Raw genomic sequence first — 23,782 nt, 5'->3', positions numbered from 1 at the left:
CTACCACGGAGGCCTCTCCTCCGGCAGCGAAGAGGACCAAGATGGTGAGGGCGGCCGCCGCTGGAGAGGGAGGCCGGGCCCCAGGCCGGGGAGCCCCCGCTTGGATGAGGACGGTCAGCCAGACAGTTGTGGGTTAAACCTGAGCAGCATGGACTCCGTTAGGGGAGCCGGAAGCCTGGAGCCCCCTACATCTCCCAGAACCCCTGGCGAGGAAGGACCCCGGGAGTGGGGTACTGACTCACCTCCTTGTGCACCGGGTCCCCCCCAGGAGGGACTTCGGTCTTTGTCAGACACTGTGGGGGGAGCTTTCCGAGTGGCTAAGGTGAGCTTTCCCGCCTACCTGGCCAGCCCATCCGGCTCCTGTGGTAGCAGCCGCTACTCCAGCACGGAGACCCTCAAGGATGAGGACCTGTGGGCTAGCCGGGGCTCTGGGAGCTGGGGTGTGTATCGTTCCCCTAGCTTTGGAGCTGGAGAAGGGCTCCTCCTGAGGTCCCAGGCTCGAACCCGCACCAAGGGACCCGTGGGCACCGCAAGGGCATTGAGGGATGGAGGATTGGAGTTGGACAAGAGGCGGCAGCGCAAGTCCCTGTCAAACCCAGACATTGCCTCAGAGACCCTAACGCTGCTCAGTTTCCTGCGCTCGGACCTTTCAGAGCTGAGGGTCCGAAAGTCTGCTGGGCGCCCCGGGGACCTTGGGAGTAGCCCCTTAGATGGCAGAGACTCACCATCAGCAGGTGGCATGGGGGGGCAACTTGGGCGCATGGCCTCAGCAGCCCCAGCAACACCTGGCACCCGCCCCACGCTCAAGGATTTGACAGCCACCCTTCGAAGGACAAAGTCATTTACCTGCTCTGAGAAGCCGGTGGCCCGCCGCCAACCCCGCACCAGTGCCCTGACGCCCAGCTCCTCTGAGCTCCTGCTGGCAGACCCCGGTGCCGAGGAGGACCCACTGCCCCTCGTTGTTCAGGATCAGTATGTCCAAGAGGCCCGCCAGGTTTTTGAGAAGATCCAGCGCATGGGTGCCCAGCAGGATGATGGAAGTGACATCCCGCCTGGAAGCCCTGAGTGGGCAGGGGACATTGCCCACGGGCAGCGGTCCCAAGAGGAGCTCTCCGGCCCGGAATCCAGCCTGACGGACGAGGGCATTGGGGCAGACCCTGAGCCTCCTGTTTCAGCCTTTTGCAGCCTCGGCACCACAGGGGTATGGCGACCCCTTAACTCGCCTTCGGCCCAGGCCAACCAACTCCCTGGGACTGAAGACAGTGTGGGAGGGTGGTCCCTGGTGGCTCCTGATACTCCTCCCACACCAGGTGCCCTCCGCAGGAGACGAAAAGTCCCACCTTCAGGCCCAGGTGGGACTGAACTGAGCAACGGGGAGGCTGGGGAGGCCTACCGGTCTCTAAGTGACCCAATTCCACAGCGCCACCGGGCTACCACCTCTGAGGAGCCCTCTGGGTTTTCTGTGGATAGCAACCTCCTGGGCTCACTGAGCCCCAAAACAGGGCTTCCAGTAGCCCCAGCCATGGATGAGGGCTTGACCAGCGGCCACAGTGACTGGTCTGTGGGCAGTGAAGAGAGCAAGGGATACCAGGAGGTCATTCAGAGCATTGTTCAAGAGCCTGGTGCCTTGGGGCATGTGGTGGATGACAGGGTGGCTGGCAAAGCCCCCAAGAAGAAATCATTGAGTGACCCCAGCCGCCGTAGGGAGCTGGCAGGGTCTGGATTTGAGGGCCCTGGAGGGGAGCCCATCCGAGAGGTTGAGCCCACGCTGCCTCCATCCAGCAGTGAGCCCATTCTTGCAGATCGACAGGCAGAACCAGGAGAGCCTAGTCCTGCCAGGGGCCGGGCACAGTCTGCGATGGCTCTACCTGAACCCCTGTCTACCTGCCCCAGTGCCCACCATGACTTCCACCTTGACCCTAAACTGGCTGATATTCTGTCCCCACGGCTCATCCGCCGTGGCTCCAAGAAGCGCCCAGCCCGGAGCAGTCATCAGGAGCTACCGAGAGAGGAGGGCCATCAGGCCCGACCCTCCTCCAAACACGTTCGCCATGCCAGCGTGCCTGCCACCTTCACACCTATCGTGGTGCCTGAGCCACCAACTTCTGTTGGCCCCCCTGTGGCTGTGCCAGAGCCCATGGGCTTTCCTGCCCGGGCCCACCCCACATTGCAGGCACCATCCCTCGAGGATGTCACGAAGCAGTACATGCTGACCCTCCGCTCTGGCGAGGTGCCTGCCCCAGTGCCAGTGCCAGTGGATATGCCATGCTTGACTCCAGTGGTTGCACCGCCCTCTGCTGAGGCCAAGCCCCCGGAGGCAACCCGGTCTCCAGAAGAGCCTGCCCCGGCCAGCAAGTTCTGCAGCAAGCCACAGGTGGTGAGTCCTTCGTGGGGGGCCGTCAGGGTGGGGCTGAGGGAAGGCCATGGGCGCTGACTTCTGCAGGAGCCTTTTAAGAGTGCTCATTGGGCAGGTACCCAGGTCTGAGGGTGCTTCTCTGGTCCTGGAAGTGCTCGGGCAGTTTTCAGAGTGTGAATGACAGAGGGCTTCTACCTGTTCAGGCCCCAGGGGCTTCAGGCCTCTGCTAGTGCTAACTCAAAGCTTCTTACCTGCTTCAAGGTGCTCTGGGTGATAATGACACAGGGTTTTAATCTTGTCCTTCAGCTGTTTTTCAGGGGTTGACTTTAGAGATTCCTATCTGGTTCTTTGTTATAAATACACAAGGAGATGGGAGAGTGATGGAACTTTCTAGAGAGCCTTGCTGCCCCATTAGCCGGACCCCTTGTAGGATGTGGGCTGGGGGGCCCACAGTTGACTTGGGTTTGCCCTCCCCCAGTGGCTTTCCTCTGATAGATTAAAGTGTGGGTCTGTCCCTGGGCCTGGGAAAATTGGAGAGAGACAGGCATTACTTTATGGAGTAGTAGAGAGGGCTCTGTAAAGTACATCGATGGTCCTGGCCTTTCTCTGACTTAACCTCATTATAAAAGCAGGGGGATCGTGGACAAGATGGTTTTATGTCTCCAGCTGGTGATGCCAAATTTTGGGGGAGTCATGGGTTAGAGTTGGGGCACTCTTGAGGCCTGAGGTTTGCTCAAGCCTCTTCTGATTAGAATGGGGGCCTCTAGAGAAGGGCCGGGTCAGGGAGGGGGGGTGGCTGGAGGTCAGCAGACAGCAGTCTTGAGAGGTTCTGACCCCCACAGGCAGGATTGCCTCTGTGGGTCAGGGTGGAGGTTCTGGTCCATTATCCTTCTCCCCACCCCTATCTCCTTCCTGGTGACTGAGATGCTTTCCCCTTCCTCTGGCTTCAGGGGCCCCTGGGGTTTGGGCTGTGGGTTCAGATAGGTTCCAGGTGCTTGATGCTAGATTTGAGGCTCTAGGTTCTGGTCCTATCACGGGGATGGCCCCGGGGTTATTTCAACCCGTGACCTGTCCTCCCACTGTGCTCCCTGCCTGAGTAAGAGCCTGGAACCGCTAAATGCTGGACTAATTTGGTCACTCCAGCGCTCTCACGCCCCTTCTGATTTTCTTTCTCTTTGTTTTTCTCTCCTTGTCTCTAGTTCCCCCTGGTCCTGCCTCTGATTGGTGTCTCTCACGGAGACCAAAGGCTGCAGAGTCAGCAGGCAGGGAATGGGGAGAGGGGACATTTGGGGCCTGTCCTTCCTTCTGAGCCTGGTAAGGCAGCTCAGGTGCCCCTGACTTCAGTGCCTGTTGTCTTTGGAACATGGGGCTGGGGGAGGGTGAGAGCGGGACAGCTTCTGCCAGGGGCCCCTCCCCAGCTTCCTTTCCTATATAATTATCTCCTCTGGGAGCCTTGAAGACTAAATTAGGGGAGCGAGCAGGGGTGAACCAAGGGACTCGAGGAGACTGGGATAGGGGGCCGGCGGGGGGGGGGGCGGCTGTTACTCCTATGAAGAGGCATTGAGATCCAGAGAGGAGGTGGGAGTTTTTGCAGAATTGGCTCCTCGTATACCTTCCAGCACATTCCCTGCCTGCCTGACCTCAGGGGGAAGCTTAGGGTCCCCCTGCCCTCCATGGCCTATGCGGTGGCACATATCTGCCCATAACATAGGCTTCTCCCTGCCCTCAATGGAGGCTCTCTCCAAGCTCTAAGCCTTTGCCTGCTCCAGTCCTCCCACCTTTCCAGGCCCAGCTTGGTATCCCCTCTTAGGGGAGAGAATTGGTGAGCCTATCATAGCAGACAGGGTTTGAGCTTCGGCTCCAAGTCCCTGTGTGGCCTTGGTTTAGTCACATCTCTGTTCTATGCCTCACCTTTCCCTTTCTGTAGAATGGGGGTAATGGCCTGGGTCTGACAGGCTCTTGTACAGTGAGTGGCTAGTACAATCACTTCCTTCCTGGGGGCAGGAGAGGGGAAAAACAGGCTCCACCACTCCAGCTGCTTCCAGTGACCAGCCTGCGCCCCTCCTCCCCGCTACCTACTAGTTCCTGAACACAGGTGGACGTGAATTGGCTCAGAAGATATTCACCATCTCCTAATTCCCTATCCCCTCATAAAGCCTGGAAGTTCTCCCATCTGCTAGCCTAAATCCCTCCTGCTGTCCCCTTCCTTTTGGCTCCAAGAAGATGGGGAGCAGCTGTCTACCCCCTCCTGCTGGCCTCCATGGCGTGGACAATGTTCCCTTGTTTTAGGCCCAGGGCTCCAGGCACGCTCCCTGGACTGTGGGTGGAGATGGTGTGGTGTGGGCTCCAGAATAAGTGAAGAGAAGAGGCTTTCACACTTTACTGATGGGGCAGAAACCAGTGTGAACCCAGCCAGGAGCTGCCCTGGTGTAGAGGGGACCCCTGACCTGACCCCAGGCTGTGTTGAAGTCTCTCGGGTCTCTCCTAGCTGAGTTCATATTTGCCCTTCACATGGTGTTATCCCCACCTCCCCCCTGGGTTGGGAGCAGAGAACCTGGGTACCAGGCCTGGCTCTGCCTCTGATCCACTGTAAGACCTGGAAAGTCATCTCGGGCCTTGGTTTTGCCATCTGTACAATGGGAGGTTAGACTGTCTACTCTTTGAGGCTCTATAGGAAGGACAGCCTACAGGGTAGTTGGCGTGTGGCTGGGAGAGAGAGGAAGGCAGGTCTATGCAAGAGCCCTAAGAACCAGGAGCCCAGGGAATGAGGGATAATGCACGGTGGCTTTATTCTGTGGATACTTGCTTGCTTATGTGCTGGGGGGAGGAGGTAGAGCTGTGGGAGCCTCCCATGCCCTTGGCATTTCCACTTAGGTCCACAAAGCATAGCCTGGATGATCAGGAACTCTTTAGGGCTTCCCCCACCTTGGCCTCAAAGCAGTGTTGTGGTCCAACCTGCTGCCCTCAGGTACTTGATACCCATTTGACAGATGTGACAACTGTCGCCACATCCAGACAAGAAACAGGAAGTGACTTGTCTGTCACAATCAGATGGGTGGACTCAGAACTTTAGCCTGTTGGAATAGCAGTAACTGTGGCTAACATTTTTTAAGTGCTTTCTATATGTCAGACACTCTGAATGTCTCATTCTTCAAATGTGAAAGCTGTGGGAATCTTTAGAGCTGAATTCTTAGAATGTCAGACTTGGACTCGCACTGAATCCTCGAATGTCGGTGTCTTAGAGTTGAAGGGGCCCAAGAGGTCCCTATTTCTTGGTAGGGTTGGCCTGCCATCTGGGTAGAGGAACAGGATCAGGGGGCAGATGGGGGAGTCACCTGCACACCCCTAACAGCTTGAACACCTTTATGGTGGTTATTTAATTCACTGGAGCCTGCGGGTTGGAGTGGGAAGAACTTCAAGACTCAGAAAGGAGAATGTTGAGTCTAAGTTCACACAGTAAGGCAGGGCAGAGCCAGGCCCAGGCACCAGAACCCTGGCCTTGCCATTCACCGCCTGCCCCAGCAGACACAGCCCCCACGCCCAGCCTGCCCCGTCAGCTCTCCGCCTCACAGAGGAAGGCCTGGGCTGCGGCTCTGCGTCACCTTTCATCTCTGCCTCCCCTTGGCAGGGAACCCTCGGAATGGGGGCTCTCCTTTCCCTCCTTGGCTTTTTGCTATGATTTTTCCATGGAAACTGGTTCTGGGAGGGGAGGCGATTAGGACATTTGGAATTCTGAGCGGTACCAAATATCTTTATTTAAATGTCTTGTCACCCAGCATGAGGAGGGTGGGAAGGGGGAGTACAGGCCTAGGGCTGTCCCTTTCCTCTGTTTATTCCCTGCTGCCCCCACTCCCTTCCGAAGGGCCCTGGGCTAATGGGGGGAGTGTGACCCAGGAGTGGTCCCCCCACCCCCAGCAGGGAAGAGTTGGAGGATGGATCAGAGTGGAGCCTGACATTTTCCAGCCCCACATTTCAGGGACCAGCTGGGTTTGGGAGGCTGGCAGCCTCTGCTAATCCTGTCCCCAGCCCCCAACCCAGTGTAAGAACTTGCCCCTCCTGCTTTCTTCCCTCCCATCTGTGATCTCTCAGGCTGCACATGCCGCCCTCACAGCGGAGGGGAGGCACTCCCAGGCTGCCCGGGGAGCGGAAACATCAGAGCTTTCAGAATCTAGAAGCCGACTGGAGGGGCTGTAGGATGTCGAGGGACTGGCCTCATGCTGGCAGGGGAGGCTTCCTGGAGGAGGCTCTGCTTGAATTCGGCCTTTAAAACTGAAGGGAGGGCCCTGGCTGATGTGGCTCAGTTGGTTGAGCATCATCCTGTGCACCAAAAGGTCACTGTTTTGATTCCCGGTAAGGGCACATTCCCAGGTTGCTGGTTCGATCCTCAGTCGGGGTGTGTACAGGAGGCAGCCGATAGATGTTTTCTCCCTCCCTCTTCCTTCCTGGTGGTCTAAAAAAATCAATAAAAACATATTTTTAAAAAATGGAAGAAAAGGAGGGATTCTAGGAGGAGGGCATAGCATGAGCAGGGGCTAGGAGGTTGGAAAGAATATGGCAGGTTGCATGCAGTCAGAGTTTGTTTCAGAGACTTGGGTGGCCCTTGATAGGGCAATGCATTCATCCATTTAGCAAACACTTAGCCTCTAGACACAGGTTTCCTTCTAGGCCTTGGGGATACATCAGCAAACTAAGGCCTGGCCTCATGAAGCTTCCAGACTAGAGCAGACCTGTCTGTAAATGGGTACATTGTGAGTCAGAGATGCAGGGGCAGCACAGCAAAATGAAGCAGGATAAGGGAGTAGAGAGTGACAGGGAGGGGGTACTATTTTGTTTTTTTAAATCCTCACCCAAGGATTTTTTTTTCCCATTGATGAGAGAGAGAGAGGGAGGGAGGGAGGGAGAGAGAGAAACATTGATGTGAGAAACATCAATTGGTTGCCTCCCATAAGCCCCAACTAGGGATTGAAACTGCAACCTGGGTATGTGCCCTGACCAAGAATCGAACCCTCAACCCTTCAGTGCATGAGACAGCACTCTAACCAATGAGCAATGCCGTCCAGGCGGGGAGGGTATACTATTTTAGATCGAGAGGTCTGAGAAGGCCTCTTGGGGGAGATGAGGTTGGAGCAGAGGCCTGGAGGAAGTGAGAGAGCAAGCCAGGTTATGGTCTGGGGGGAAGGATATTCTGGGCAGAGAACAGCAAGTGCAAAGGCCCGGAGGTAAAGTGTGTGTGAGAAATTGCCAAGAGGACTGTGTGGATGGAGCAGAGTAGGAAATGAGGTCAGAGAAGTAAGGAAGGGTGGAAATGGGTTGGAGCCAGACAGGTAGATCTCATAGGCCAATGGAAGGTCTTTGACATTTTAGGTGAGATGGGGCAGGCTCTGTTAGAAGGTTCTGAATGGAGTACCTGCTCTGATTTAGGCCTTCATAGACCTGCTCTGCTGCTCTGTGGGGGTAGATTGTAGAGGTCCACGGTGGAAGAAGGAAGGCCAGTCAGGAGGCCATTGGAATACTCTGGGCAAGAGCTGATGGGGGCTTGGACTGGGGCAGGGGTGGCCAGGCAGGTGGTGGGTTTCTGCTGCAGCGCAGAGGGCTTTGGGAGGGCCTGGACTCTAGCTTTCAAGGTGAACATGTAGCTACTCAGGCTGCTGAGGCTGGGCAGTGTGTGAGGGTTGCTTAGGGTGGGGAAGCAGAGATTGACAAAGCCCCCAGGGTAGACTGGGATTGTAGCTTGCACTGGCTGTCCCTTGCAGATTTATGTTAGATTAGCTCAAAGGTTAGGAGCTTAGGGCTGTCACAGGGCCCCAGTGAGGACCGTGTCAGTGCCATATCCCATTGGGGTCTCCTCTGCAGGCACCATGACACCCATTAGCTCCAGCTTGCATGTCTCCCAGGTCAGAGAGCGCATGCCACCACAAGGCAATCCTGTCCCTCCCATCTGGTCCTCCAAGTAGGTGGTCATTGCCATGGCCCCAATGTAGGGATGAAGAAGCAGGGCCCCACGTGGGCAGAGGTTCCCCAAGGCCCTTGGCTCAAGTATGGGATTTGGCCCCAGGTGTCCTGATGCCCGGGTCATATATTGGCCCCACATGGTTCCTACTGAGCAGAGTTGGCGGGGATGGTGGTGGTAGGGCGGGGAAAGAGGGAGCCTGTTTCCCAGAAAGGCTCGAAGCCCTGGTGTACTTATTGGGAAGTGTGCCCAGGCAGCCTGGCGCCTTGCTGGCAGGCCCTGAAACAGGGGCCCTGGGTCCCCTGGGAAGCAGGAGTCTGTTGGAGCTGGTGTCACCCCCAATGGGCGGGTGTTGATCCCTCCTCACTCCCCCCACTTCCACCCCCAGCCTCTGGGGCATTCCAGGGGTGAACAGAGGCAGAAGAAGACTGCCAGGCTGCCGGTCCCTGCACAGTGGTGAGCTCCAGCCTATGACATGCAGGGGCCTAAGGCCTCAGCACGGGTCTCAGAGCCCCCAGAGGGGTGTCCATAGGCCCCTCTAGTCGCTGTGGCGTAACCAAGGATGACCTGGTGTAGTACATGGGAGGTCTGCACTAGGGTCAGGAGGCCTGGGTTCTAGCCGTCGCCTCTCCATTTTCCTGCTGTGTGTCCTTAAATATGCCCATTTCCCTCTCAGAGCCACAATCCTCCATGCTCTCGAGCAGCAGAGTAAAATCTTCTCCCTGAGCTGCTGGGAGAGGCAGCAGCTGCACTGACTTGTAGGCTAAAGTGCTGGCAGCTGGGGACTCACAGCCCATCAGGCCACTGAGGAGAGTGAGGCCAGACTCACCTGGTCTGGCCCCAGGGCCCTTTCCCCTACCACTAGCTGCTGCTCTAGCCCCCTCCCCAGCACACACTCATAGACCAGGACTCTCCCCACACTTGTGTCAGGCTGTGGGGCTCACTCTTGAGGCCTGTCCCCAGAGGTAGTGCTGCTGCTGTTGCCTGTTAAAACTTCCTCTGGGGCTTGGGGAAGTCACAGGGCTCTGAGACTCCCCCTGGGTAGAGAGGGGTTGGGGGGTCTTACAGAGCTACCTGAGGTGGGAGGGACATGAGCTGATTCCAAGGTTTTGGTTGGCAGAGGTGGGTGGTCGTTTAGTTTCCTATTGCTTCTGGAGCAAATTACTACCCACTTAGTGGCTTAAAACAATACAAATGGTCTCTTACAGTTTTGGAGATCAGAAGAAATGGGTTTCATGGAGTTAAAATTAAGGTATTAACAGGACTTCTTTTTTTTTTAAGTATATTTTATTGATTTTTTTACAAAGAGGAAGGGAGAGGATAGAGAATTAGAAACATTGATGAGAGAGAAACATCGATCAGCTGCCTCCTGCACGCCCCCTACTGGGAATGTGCCCGCAACCAAGGTACATGCCCTTGACTGAAATCGAACCCGGGACCCTTGAGTCCGCAGGCCGACGCTCTATCCACTGAGCCAAACCGGTTAGGGCAGGACTTCATTTTTTCTGGAGGTTTAGGGGAAACCAGTTTCCTTGTCTTTTCCAGCTTCTGGTGGCTACTGTCACTTCTTGGTTCGTCTCCTTCCTCTATCTTCAAAGCCATCAGCATAGCACCTTCCAATCTCTCTCTGATCCAAACTTCCTGCCCCCCTCTTATAAGGACCCTTGTGATTACTTAGGGCCCACTTGGATCATCCAGTATAATCTTTCCATCTCAAAATCCTTAATCACATCCGCAAAGTCCCTTTTGCCAGGTGAGGTAATATATTCACAGGTTCCGAGGATTAGGATGTGGACATCTTTGGGGACCTTTCTTCTGCCTTCCACAGGCGGGCAGAGGGGCCGGCTGTCAGCTCCTGAGACCCAGAGCCTCTGGTAGATGCTGGTTGCCTGGCTGAACCTGTGACTTCAAGCCCACTGTACTTATCCTGCAGTCATGTCTTTCCATGTTCATTGGTCATTCATCCCTGATGGGCAGTGAGTGCACACAGGGAAAGCTTGGACATCATCCCTACGTGCACGGAGCTTTCCACAAGGGTCCCGGCTCCTGAGGTGGGTAGGGTCCAGATGATGGCTGAGCGCTGGCTGATGGGAGAGGGACAGAAGAGCCAGTGGGTCCCTTTTGGACAGGCTTTGCTTCTAGGTTGACTGGCTCTGAGTTTGCAGAAGCAGCTCCCAAGTAGGGTAGTTGGCCAAGGCAAAGACAGAAGGTCGGGGTCTAGGGAGGGTGTGGGAGTCACATCTCTGCCAGGTATCCCAGGTGGATCTAAGGGACATGTGGAGAGGAGCCCCCTAACCTCCTGTGCCAGGAGCCAGGGTACCTGGGTCCCCAGAGAGGTGTCCAAGACCCCCTTCAGTAGCCCTGGGGGAATCTGATGCTGTTGGGCCAGAGACCTATTAGGTTCCTTCGTGCCCTGAGAGGCCAGGGTGCTCCCTAGAAGGTGCCACATGGAGGGTGCCGTGGGTAAGGTGCACGGCCCAGGTCCCTTCTCCCCTAGGCTGGCTTCGGGACCCAGGGCAAGCATCTACAGACTCCGCTGAGTCCGAAGAATGGGTGAATTACCCCCTCACTCCACCAAGGATTATTGTTCAAAGTAAATGAACTAATGCTAAGAGGGCTTTGGAAATGTTCGTTCCTCCCCTCCTGACTGAGATGCTAACTAAGATGTTAGGATTCGAAGATTCTCAGAGACATTCACTCCAAGATGCTCAGATTCTTGGCATCTTTTTCCAACTCTGAATAGGAGGGCAAGTGGGGTCCTGGCTACATCTGGCTAGGCCAGGTGGCCCAGCGGCCTGGGCCTTTGGAGGTGGGCGGGGGAGAGGGGCTGAGCATTTGGGTAGAAGCACCACTGCCCTTGCTTCTTTCTCCAGCTCCTTTCTCCTCTTGTTACCACCAGCCTCGACCTGGGAGGCACAGCAGAAGCCCTCTCTGGGTCAGAGCCCCAGACCCATTGGAGCCAGCCTATGAAACGGGGCTTGGTCCCTTGCAAGGTAGGGAGTCTGAGGGTCTGTGCGCCTGGTGGACTTTGGGGTCAGACTGATCAGGGTTAACATCTCAGACCTGACCTGATTCTAACTCACTAGGTGATATCTAATAAGGAACCTCATGTCAGCTCTGAGCCTCAGTTTTCTGCTCTGTAACATGGGGACACTAAGGGGTTATTGTGAAGGCCAAAGAGATAATGCTTGTGGAGCCCTCAGCCCATGACTCCAGCTCTGGAGCTCTCAGAGATGTGGCCACTTTAAAGTGTGTGCTTTTGAGATGGCCGGTACAGAGTGCAGAATTTTGTGGTTTCGCAATGGATTCTGAGTTTTTTCCAGGAGTCATACCTCTTAGTTGGTTTTGTTTAATATCATTTGAGATCCTTCCTTCTTGGTTCCGAGATTCTGAAGCTGGGGAGAGGTGGCACAGGTCCTGGGCCAGTGGGGGGACTGGTGGCAGGGACTGTGATTGAGGGGGTCAGGCTGAGGGAGCAAGCGCCAGGTTGGTATCTGTTTCCTGTTTATTGGTTCCCAGGGGGTGAGCAGGCCCGGCCCCCGAGCTAGAAGGAGGGAGGCCTGGGCTCCTGGCTGCCAGCCAGCCCCGTAGCCTGGCCTCCTGGGACTGCTGAGCCCCCTCCCCCCAACCCCTTGGACAAACATCCAGTCCTTTCCCAGGACGGGGCACTGCAGGTCAAGGAGCAGATGTGGAAGGGAAGGGGCGGAAACACAGAAAGGGACCCCTTCCCCTCTCACCCCCCCAAGTCCTACTTACTCCATCTTGGCTGCCTGAGGTCTCACTCCTGGTTTCTCACTGTCCCCCTCTCTCTCTTCTTATGTCCCTGGGGTGGGGCCTGATGGTGAGACGTACAACTTCTTGGCAGGCCAGGAGGCAGGAGGAGAAAGAGGGGCAGGGTCTTGAATGCCCCCCCGTGTCTTCTAACCACCTTTCACCCTGCGTTATTCAGAAAGGCCACTGGGATGAGCAAAAGATGAGGTCTTGTCCAAGGCCATGCGGTAGGAGACCAGGCCCAGTAGTCTGCCCGGCACCTCACCACGCTGTAGCCCCACACTTGGACTGTGGGTCTAAGGGGCTACTGCTGAGCCAGGCAGGAAAGACGCCTCAATGTATGTCTGAGGCCAAGAGTGCAGGGAGGTTTCTGCCCAGAGCTTACAGAGAGGCTGAGTGTGTGGAGGAGCCAGGTTCAGGCCACGAGTGCCAAGTTTAATGGCCTCGGCTTTGGGCTTCGTCTCGTAGGCAGTGGGGGGGCCATGGGAGGTTAGGAGCTTCGAGGAGCAATGTGAGATTGGCGCATTGGAAAGCATCCTCTGGCTCTGGGTGGTGATTGGACTGGAGGGAACAGGGAGATGAGAGGCCTGAGCTGAGGGAGCAGGTGACGTGGGGCTAGAAAAGCACTCACTAGGGAGATCATTTGGACATAAAATCTGATGGTTTAAACTTAGGCTCAAGGGCCCTATCGGAAGCTGGGGTTAGACAATGAGGCTTTGGGACAGGATGCGGGGTCATCTGAGTCATCCCCCTGCCTCATGGAAGGACTTTTCCTCTGCTCTGAGCCAGCTCAGGTCCCTGCCTCTGTGCCCACATGCTGGTCTAACTCCAGTCCCTCCTGCTCCAGAGGAAGTGCCCTGCTTCCCAGTGGGGTCCCCAGAGAACAGCAGAGCTCCAGGCTACGTCCCCACCCGGCCCTTCTGGGAGCAGCCTACGCAGGCAGCATGTGGGAGAAAAGGAGCAGGCAGGCCTGTGCTGCCTTGCTGGTGTCGACATAAGAACCATCCAAACCTGTAGAGAATTTTTATAAGAGTTTGTTTGAGCCAAACTGATGACATGACAGGAAATAAGATCTCAAATGCTCTGGAGAATGACAGTTTTGCAGTTTCTTTTATGCATTTGAAATTAAGGAGGAAGTAAGGACGATTACAAGAAGGTGGGAGAAAGCAAGGCCAGATTAGATTACAGGTTAAAATTCTATGTCCTCTTGAGAGTGGTTATGCCTTTGGGGAGTGGGAGGGTGAGGGGGTGGTGTTAGCTCTGGCATTTCAAAGGTGTGTTAACCTAGATGCACAAGAACAATGGACAGGGCTTGCTTGAAAACCTTTTGCTAAATAAATTACAGGCCTAGAGAGTGGCTACCCACCATTCCCAGTTGGGAATTTATAATCAGATCACCCTGTGAGGTTACTTTCCATAGAACCCCTTTTTCATCACACTGGCTGTGACCCAAGACCAGTTGTTTAGGCCTCAGTCCCCCCATCTGTGAAGTGGGAGTCCAGATGTGGCAGAGCCCAGGAGAGCTCTGGACCATGCAGGTTCTAGAAGCTGGGGACACAGTGACTGGTAGGTGGACAGGCAGGCAGTCTTGCTAGTAGTGGATCATATAGATGGAGACAAAGTATCCTCATGATATTTGTACCTGAGACAAGTGCTATTCTGTGGCGCTGCGGCCCAGGAGGCCTTCCCCGAGGAGAAGGAGGCAGGGGCTGTAGGAAGAGGAGTAACTCGTGTTTGAGGCCTGATTGGAGCCTCGGTTTTCTCATCAGATGCCCAAGTTCCCTTCTGCCTCCTTGCTGCTCCTGGGCGCTCTTCTCCCCTCCCGTCTGGACCAGAGCTTCCAGGCTTCTTCCCAAGGCCAGCAGGGGCGTAGCCTGGGGAGGGTGAGGAATTTCCGAGGGAACAGCTAAATTCAGTTTCCACTAAAAATAGCCCTGGGCCTGGCCCCAGGGCTGGAGGAGGAGGAGGGCAGGGCTAGCCCTTATCCACTGGCCCCACCTCTTCACCTGGACCCAGGCCTCCTCCTCCACTGTTTCTTCTACTGATTCACACCAGACTTTTCTTTCCCCTTACTGGGTTCTTCTTGCTTTCTATCTTCCCTCCTTGATCCTTCATACTGCCCTCTTCCCTCAGTCTTGCTCCTTCTGTCTGTCTCTTATCTCCTCTGACCTGCTGTCTCTCCCTGCCTCCGACAGAGCCAGACAGGTCCCTGGCTACAACCAGGCCTTTGGAAGCGGGCCCTGTATTGGGCAGTGTCCCCTTGGCATCCCAGGCAATAGGTGTCAGGAACCCTCCCCCACCCCAGGATTCACAGCTATTGCAACCTCTCTCTGCTTGGGGGTGGACAGATCTCAAAGGCTCTGGGGGTGTGGTCACAGGGTGACCTAATACTTGGTTCTGGTCAGGTGCCTCCCCCCCATGCCAAACTCTCCTGTTCCTGGCACATGGTGGGACATCAAAACACACTTATTAAATACAGTAATGTGGAGGGGGTAAGGAAGGCAGGAGGAGATGGGCTGGGCCTGCCCCTGGGGAATTCTCAGGCTGGTCTTCCCACCACCATACCTGAGCACCCAGGCAGGTGGGAGCCGGCAGATGGGCGAAGTGTACTGTCTCAAGCCAGTACCGATTGGGGGTGGGGATGGGAACTAGACACAGGCCCAGAGAGGGTGAGGTGCCTAGCTTGGATCGCAGAGCTCAGAAGGAGAGAGGTGGTATTGGAACCTAGGCTGGCCTCACTCCAAGGCTGCAAGGCTCACTTTTGTCTAAAGCAGAGATCTAGGAGAAAGCTGATAGAAAGTCTTAGGAGGTCCAGTTCACAGTACCTGACTGATTATGGTACAGTCAGGGGGTGGAGAGCCACAGTACTGGTAGTGAACCGGACAAACCAGGGGTCCGTGCTGCCTGTCTGCTGCTGCTACTACTACTACTACTACTACTCGAGCCAATGAAGCAGAGACAGGGTTAAATCATACATGAGCATTTATTCCAGTACTGCCGGCAGCCTGGGAGAGCAGCAGGTCAGCCACAGTAATCCGCTCTGCACCCCACCATAAGCCAGTTGCTTATATAGTAAAACTACAAAGGAAAATTAGGCAAAAGGGCAGTTTACAGATACTCAAAAGGACTAGGGGTCTTCAGAGGGCTTAGTGATATGCAAGGGCTGAGGTAACATGGGGAAATAGCCAGAGGGAGTGCCAGATGGGCAGTTAACAGGTAAGCAGGCTGGAGGTTTGCAAAGTCCTGCAGGTGTGCAAAAAGGGCTAGGGATCTTCAAAGGGCTGGCGATTGTGGTTTCTGCAGCATAACTGTTCATCTTCCCATGATAATAGGCAGCTCCAAATGGGGAGGAAGGGTTGCATCTCCAGGTCAGCTCCAGCCAGGGTAGTACGTGCCTTCTTTAACCAGAATAAAACAATTGTGGTTAACAGAGCATGATTAATATTTCTTACAATACTAACTGGTTCCCCAAATTCTATTGCTGCCCCCTTTCAGTAGCAGAGCACTTCCTGTGCGCCCGGCACTGGTCTGATCACTTTCCGTGTATTCATTTAATTCTCACAACACCATGTGGGGAGGTACCCACATCCCTGTGACACAGAAGAGGAACCAAAGGGGAAGTAGTTTGCTCAGGTTAGGACAGCTAACCAAGTGGCATAGTTCACGTTCAAACCCAGTCTGGTTCCAGAATCCTTGCTTGCTACCCAGGCTCCTGGCTTTCAGGACTGCCTGGTGGGGGAGGTATCATCCCCAGGGTGGGTGCATGCGAGGAGAGAGTGAATTTCAGTTTGTTTATGGGGAGCCTAACTGGATTTACAATCACAGTCCTAGCCCCAGGAACTAGCACATAGTAGTTGCTTAATAAATATGGACGAGCTCAGTTTAATATGAGGGGCCCTCAGCAAGTGAGAAGAGGTGATAGAGGGAATGAGTGTTTCCTCTCCGATGTGGCCCTTTTTCTTGGTGCTGGAGAGCAACTGATGTGGATGTGGGCTCCCTGCTGGTGGAGAAAGCTGTGCCCAGGATTTTGGAGGGGTGCTGAGATGGGCCACAGGCAGAGGAAGGAGACGTGGGTCGGGGCACACCAGGCATTGCTGGCACAGTCCCGCCTGCCTGCAGTATCTGGAAAGCAGATCTCTTGGGCCATGGCCGGCATGACTCAAATGGAGGCAAAAGAACCTTCCATATTTGGACAAAGAGCCCAGAGAGGCCCAGACCCGCAGCCAACCCAGGCCGCCTCCCCCACCCCCAGCCTCCTGTCCTGTCTCCCACTGGGCCCCTGGCCCTGAGCCCTGTCCTAGGGGTTTAGCTCTTAGGCCGCAGGCGGCATTGTGGCAACCTCCCCTCAGTTGTCAGGCCACCTTCCTTGTGGCCAGGCCTGGGCCGTGGGTGCTGGGGAACACCCAGTGTTGGGCCCTGAGCTCAGGGTGGAGATGCAGAGAGGAGCCTGGCAGAGCCAGGATGGAGGGGGTGTGCCCTGAAACCAGCAATTCCCACACTGAGGGTTTAGTTGACTGTAGACCCCCCACACATCCCAGCATTGGCAAAACCCAAGGTACATGATACGTCGACATGTGTACACATACACTCCTTTTCAATCCCGACAAACTTACACCCATGATGACATCTGTGCAGATATTGGAAGTGAGGACCCAGTCTGAGAATTGCTCGTACCTTCTTTGATGACAGGGAAGTTGGAATAGTTAGGGACAGCCAGATGTCAACAAGTAATGCAAATAGGCATTATCCATCTGGACAGATGTGAACAGAGAAGTCGTCCCTGCACTGAAACCCCTGAGTTCCCATCATGGGGCTACGCTGGGCAGTGGATGCCAGATCAGGTGAATGGGGAGAGAGAGCCTCAGGCCATTTTCTGCCTGGGCAGGGCCTCACTCCCAGGGGAAAAGCCCAGTGATTTGACGGAGGACTGTGGCGGTCTTTGTCACTGGTGGAATAACTGAGCTGACTGCACAGTTGGTCCTTTTCTAATCAGCCCTGAGTAATTAATTCTGGGATCAGCCTGCATAATGGGTTTGGAGAGCCCAGGGTAATTTTAAAAGGAAGTCTAATTCCACTGCCATATACTGGTACCTATACAGTGGGGCTTTGACTTAACGAGTTTAATTCGTGAGACCTAACGTTAACTCAAATTACTCTGTCACCTCAATGCAAAAAATCCGCTGAGAGTCAGCTGGTATCTCAAAAAACTCATTATTCGGGACACTCGTAAGTCAAGGCCCCACTGTATATATACAGGGCTAGCCTGTGAGCTATAGGACTAATAGGATGGAGTTCCTGCCCCAGGAGCCCCATCTGAGAACTGAGGCTCACAAAGAAGAACAAGGAGGACGAGGGAGGCTTATGAGGGACGGGGGAGTGGCTGGAGCCTTGAAGGACCAGCAGGGCCTTGACCGGCAGAAGTGGGGCCTGGCCCTTCAGGCAGAGAGAACCGGGAAGGCAGGGCCTGTGGTGGAAAAGCCCGGGTGCAGGGGGGCACCATGAAGCTCCCCGGTTCCTGAGAAGTCAGTGGGTCCTGGGGAGACCGAAGACCAGCCCTGAAAGTCTGGGTTTGATCCCAAGCAGCAATTTCCAAGCTTTTAAGGACAGTGGAGCCCTTTCTTTTAGAAGAACCGTGACACCGAACCATAAAATAGGTCAACTTGGGATTTTGTTGATTTAAGTGAAGGTCGGAGTGTGTCTGCCCCTTTGACCACATCTCCCCCCATGTACTTCCATGGAGCCCCTTAGGACACAGGCAAAGAATCCCTGTTTGGGGTAGAGGGGTCCTGCTGGAGAGGTTTAGGGCTGGGCAGGCCTCTTCCTTCAGCTTCTCCACAGGCCCAGAAGTTCAGCCTAGCCAGGCTTCACACCTCAGGGTTCCTATGATCAGGCGATGCCCCCCACCAGGGGCCTGTGGAGCTGGGTTATACCCTCGCTTGATCAGGAGGACAACCTGATCATGGCGCATGGGAAGACCCCAGTTGCAGACTGTGCCACCCTGGGAGGCCCTTTGAGAGAGATTGGAGGTGGCCCAGCTTGGTCATTGATCGGGGAGAGGTGGAGGCACATTCTTTAGAGGCCCAGGAATCCCCCTGGCTCATCTAGGTTGAGGTAATTTAGGTTAGAATAAGGGAGACTTCCCCAGAGGTGAGAGTGAGTGAAAGGAGATGTGAACGGGGGGGAGAAGAAAGCCAGAGCTCTGAGCCTGGCAGTTTCGAGGCCCTTCAGGACCCAGGCTTTGCCCACCTCAGGCACCAGCCTACCTGGCCTACCCCACAGCCTAGGCTCCACCTCTTTGGCCACCAAAACGTTGGATAGTCGGAAATGCCAAGCATAAAGACGGGGAGGGAGCACCTAGCAGAGAGCCCAGCACGTGTGGAGGCCCGCTGTGTAGTATGGGGGGTTGAGGAGCTACTATAGCCGGAGTGCGATATGGGTGGGGAAATTGGATGCTGGTGGGTCAACAAGGGCCAGGTCATCCAGGTGTCAGGGGTCAGCCTGAGTGCTCCTACTTGACCTGCATCCAGATGTGTTGGTGTAATGGTTAGAACAGACTGGAGTCAGATGGCTTAGGTTCAGATTCAGCTCTTTCTCTTTGCTGTGTGACCACGAGTAAATATTTAATCCCTCTGTGGCTCAGTGTATGCACTTGTAAAATGGGCATGATGATGATGGCTCCTGTTTATAGGGGTTTTGTGAAAATTAAATCTGATAATGCCTGTGGGCTGGACTGGACCACTGACCACTGGGGGATCAGTGGGAAATCATAAAGCAAGCTGGAGGGGGAGGGAGGGTGATGGCCTGGCCTGGCTGAGGAGGGGTCCCAGGGATAGAGAAAAGTGGATGGGATCACCAAGAATAGCCTAGGGTCATCTTTGCGGGGAGGCAGTATGCTGAGTCCTGAGGGGGGCTCAGTTTTCATCCAGGCAGTTGCTTGTAGGAAAGGAGCTAGGGGGCTGTGCAGAAGTGGGGTGGTATTCTGTGGGCTTGGGCTCTGCTGGATTCCCAGGGGCAGAAATCCCACCCTGCTGTAAAGTTGCCTGTTTCCAACCTCACTTTATTGACGGTATCTATGGCCAATAAGGGGGGAGGATTGCCAGGACCTGAGGAGGGCTTGGGTAGCCTGTGAAAGAGGAATTGGACTTCTCTGCAGGAAGGGCTGGAGGCCAAGCTCCTTTCTGACTGCAATGTGGAGAGAGAGAATGTCCTGTAGGGGGCATCACAGATGAGGTTGGAATTGTCCCGGAGGAGGCCAGTTAGGAAACAAGCCTCCAAACTCAGGGTCCCAGAGCAGCCCTACCCCCTTCATCCAGTCTCCAGTCACTGGGAGCCCCCTTGGGACCTGGTCCTGTTCTGTAGGCTAGGCACTACCCAACACACACACAGATGAGGACACTGGCTGTGATCAGGACTGGGACAGAGATGCCCAGGTGCTGGAGGAGCCTGGGGTGCCCCCCCTCAGGAGGGAGCCTTCAGAAGGGCCGGTCCTGAGGAAGGCTGAAGGGAAGCCTTTGAAGACTGAGGAGGAGGAGGGCTGCAAAGGCTGTTCAAAGCTGAGCCATGAGAAGGCAGCAGGGGCCAGATTATGAGGTGATGTTTTATTTATTTATTTTTAAATACATATTTTGATTGATTTCAGAGAAGGAGAGGAGAGAGAGATAGCAATACCAATGATGAGAGAGAATCATTGATCGGCTGCCTCCTGCACGCCCCACACTTGGGAATGAGCCCACAACCCGGGCATGTGCCCTGACCGGGAATCCAACAGTGACCTCCTGGTTCATAGGTTGATGCTCAACCACTGAGCCACGCTGGTTGGGTGTGGGGTGAAGTTTTAAACAATTCAATCTGTATATTTTAAAATGTGAATAAATATGCATATGGTTTAAAAATATCAAAAAGTCTCTTTCTGTCAGCCGCTTCGTAGCACCTACCCAGTCCTACCCCAGAACACCTGGGAATTAGTTCCCATGACTCCTATACACAGATACCAGCAAATGCCGGGTCTTTTCCCCACTTTCCTCACAGACGGCCTCACACTATCCACACTGCTCTCCACGTAGCATTGCTTGCAGATCTTGCTCTGTCAGCACTTTCAGAGCTTCCGTATTCTTCCTTGTCCTGCGTGATATAAAGGCTGTTTCCGTTATTTTCCATCTTGGGCTGTTACAAACAGTGCTACAGTGAACACACTCATTCATAGGTCACTTGCGTGGAGGCTGGTGTATTTGGAGGGCACCTTAGGAGTGGAACTGCTGAGACAGAAGGTATATGTGACTCTAATTTGATGCTGTCCACAGGAGTCCACCAAGACACGTGGTTCCAAAGTCAGACCTTGGGGTACTTCCCCATCTTGTAAGTGGAAGATGGCACCTTGGTGTGTTTTAGTTGGTGTTTATCTCACAATGAGTAAGACTGGTCATCTGCCCACATGCCCAAGAGACATTTGGTTTCCCTTTTCTGTGCACAGTTCATGTCCTTTGCCTGTTTTCCTATTGGGCTGTTGTCCTTTCTGTTTTATCAATTTCTAGGAACCTTTAAATACATGTTAGGGAGGTTAGTCCTTTGCTTGGGTTATGAGTTGCAGATATTTTTTTCCTGACTTGTCACTTGACTTTTGACTTTGTTTACAGTGTATTTTTGCCAGGCAGAGGGTTTCATTTTTATGTGGTCTCATTTATCAAGTCTTTCATTTTATGGCTTCTGGATTTGGAGTCATGGTGAGAAAGGCCTCTCCCCCTCCAAGGTTACAAAGCAACTTCCTCATGTTTCCCTCTGGTGTTTTATGCTTTCTCGTTTTGTTTTCCATTTAAATCTTTGATCCATTTGGAATTTATCCTGGTGCGGAGCGTGAGTTATGGTTCCAACTCCATTTTTTCCCCAGTTGGCTGGCATTTTAAGCTGAGGAGTGGCTTGGTCAGAATGGGAGTATCTTCCTGGGGTGGGTGTGAGGGCCAGCGGGAGGAGCCAGGCTGTGGCGGCTGAGAGGCAGGGGCAGTGGGGTGAGGGGAAGGGCTTGGGGCCACAACAGTATAACGTGATGGATGGTTGGAGGTGGGGCACAGACTGGTGGCATAGCATTCCCAAATCCTCATCAGTGCAAGTCCTAGCCCCTCTCTGGGCCTTGATCGGGCCCTGGAGATCGCCCTGACCCTGGGCTGACTGTGTGGGAGGAGGCAGCCAGCAAGACGATGGGGGGGCACAGATGTAATGATGTTTACTTTGAATTTATATTAGTTCACACAAACACTCCATCCATGCTTTTGTTCCGGCCCTCCGGTCCAGTTTAAGAACCCATTGTAGCCCTCGAGTCAAAAAGTTTGCCCACCCCTGGTCTAGCCCCAGGTGGCACTCAGGCTTGGTCCAAGTGGAATGGGGAGGGTGGCAGCAGAATTCACTGTGCTCCTGAAGTGGGCAGGCAGGAAGGCAGAGAGGGGTAGGCTGGGCAGCCATTTGAAAATACCCACCGGAGCCTGGAACTGCAGTCAAGGGAGGGGGCAGGGCTTCTGCCAGCCTCCGACCCAGGAATGCTGGGGATTGCTGGGGGAGCAGGCACATTGTCCATTGTCTCAAAAGTGTGGGCCTGGCCCAGCCATAGCCATTCTCAAAGGGCCTCTCCCCCTGCCATGAAGCAGTCGTCCTTGTCTTCTCAGTGGAGAAATAGGGAAGCCAGAGTGGACAGACCCTGCCCCCGACAGTCTAGTCCTGTTGCTACCATGGACTTGCTGTGCCACCTGGGGCAAGTCCCTGTCCTCTGGTCTCCATCCATCAAAGGGGCAACTGGCCTTGCTTTCGTTACTTCCCCCACCCCCAGCCTCACCCAGGTTCCAATTTGGACTAGAGCTGGAAAGAGATCTTGAGGTCCATGCCTCTTTCCTCTTTACAGATGGGGAAACTGAGGCCATAGAGGGGACCCTGCCCCCTGCCCTTTGCTCTTCTTAACTTTCCTGGGCCTCTGGACCTTCCTCCCTGCCCCCAGCATGGCTTGTATCAACTCCCCGCCCCCACTCCTGGGCCCCAGTGGTCAAATTCCAGGGCTGCCATCACCATGGCAACAGCCAGCTCACAGGGCCCCTCCTCTCAGGGCTTTCCACCAGGCTGTTGTCCAGGAAGGAGGCAGAGAGGGCCTCCTCCTGCCCCTGGGGGACTGGAGGGGTTGGAGGTGGAATAGGGAGGAGGTCAGATCCAACTGATTTCTCATGTGTTTTCCAAAGGAGAAAATGGAAAAGGCCCAAATGCTGCCAGCAAATGCTACTCTGTTATCCCACAGACAGTGGAGGGTCAGAGGTGGTCACCTGGGTTGGGACAAGGGGACCCCTCCAGAAAGCCTCTCCCAACCTCTCACTGGAGAACCATCCCATAGAAGAGTCTAAAACCAGGGGATTTAGAACGGGAGCTGGGAAATCCTGAGGTCTCCACCATCCATTTCTAAGGCCATCCAGGGACCATGGGGCCCAGCCCAGCTTGGGCTTTGTCCCAAGCAGACCTGCCCACGGTGGAAGGAGCTACTATGGTACCGTTGGAGAGGGTAGATCCTTGGTCTGGGGTAGCAAGCAAGGGCTGCTGGGGGAGCCTGCCCGGGTGCGGGGCTGGCCCAGTCAACCTCTGATACAACTTGCCTTCTAAGGTTCTGTGGTTTTTCATAACAGCCAGTATTTATTGAGAACTCTCTGTTCCAGGCACTGTGCTCAGTAAATCCTATTTTCTGTTATATAGATGAAGAAACTGAGGCACAGATGTGGGCTTCCTGGAGGGCGGAACAGCCATCGGTACAGGGTGGTCTCTGGCCTGCCCTCTTTCTTCCAGGGACCCAGCCCGCTGTTAGATTCTGGTGTATGGCGTTTTGCCGCCAGCCTTTTCTCCTTGCAGGTACATATGGGTGTATATTTCATAATGTTGAGATGATACAGCATGTATGTTTCATGCTTCTTTCATTTATTATTCCACGGAACATTTCTCCTTGGCATTTTAGCTACCTAAGTGTTGTGACGAAGGCAGGTGCTGTGGGCGTCCTCCTCGGGCCTCCTGGTGCTGGGAGTCTGGGCTGCTATCTGGGTTACTCCCTTGGGCTGGAAGGCCCCCCTTCTCCTTCACTGTGGAATAGATGTGGACAGTCTGCCTCCTCGGCCACTGGAGGAGTCTGCTTGAGACTTGGAGCAGGCTTTTCCCTGCACCCACCATCCTCTTGTGTAAAGCAGGAGGCTTCACTCGAGGTTCAAATAAATACCTGTAAGCAGCATATGGGAGCCCCTCAAGAAAGGTTCACTCCTACTTGTCTGTCATTGCTCTCTTCCTGTACTCAGGTACAGGTTACCTGCTTTTCCCGGCTCCCACAGCCGATCAGTGGCAAGAGGGGGTTTTGAGCCCCAGCCTCACCACCTCTTTAGTCCTGAGAACCTGGGCAAGTTACGGCTTTTCACTGAGCCTTGATTTCCCCACTGAGTTGCTGTGAGGATCTGATTCGATGGGCCATTCAAGCCTTTAGTACAGCGGTTCTCAACCTGTGGGTCGCAACCCCTTTAGGGGTCAAACGACCCTTTCACAAGGGGTTGCCTAAGACCATTGGAAAACGCATATATAATTACATGTTGTTTTTGTGATTAATCACTATGCTTTAATTATGTTCAATTTGTAACAATGAAATTGGGGGTCACCACAACATGAGGAACTGTATTAAAGGGTCGCGGCATTAGGAAGGTTGAGAC

General features: G+C 54.6%; 1 protein-coding gene across 1 annotated transcript in view; it reads left to right on the top strand.

Annotated features, from left to right (window-relative positions):
* Nucleotide 1: 1 nt before the first annotated feature.
* Nucleotides 2-23,782, top strand: part of ARHGEF17 (Rho guanine nucleotide exchange factor 17) — a gene marked incomplete at its 5' end in the record, with an annotated part of 58,691 nt that continues 34,910 nt past the window's right edge. Inside the window, one exon of the mRNA XM_006777971.2 lies at nt 2-2,377. Coding sequence (XP_006778034.1) covers nt 2-2,377 — 2,376 coding nt within the window. The remainder of the gene's footprint in view (nt 2,378-23,782) is intronic.

This window comes from Myotis davidii, unplaced genomic scaffold, assembly GCF_000327345.1.
Source record: "Myotis davidii unplaced genomic scaffold, ASM32734v1 scaffold169, whole genome shotgun sequence".
Taxonomy (NCBI): Eukaryota; Metazoa; Chordata; class Mammalia; order Chiroptera; family Vespertilionidae; genus Myotis; species Myotis davidii.
The sequence above is the reverse complement of the archived record's forward strand: the minus strand, read 5'-3'. Positions and strand labels throughout refer to the sequence as shown.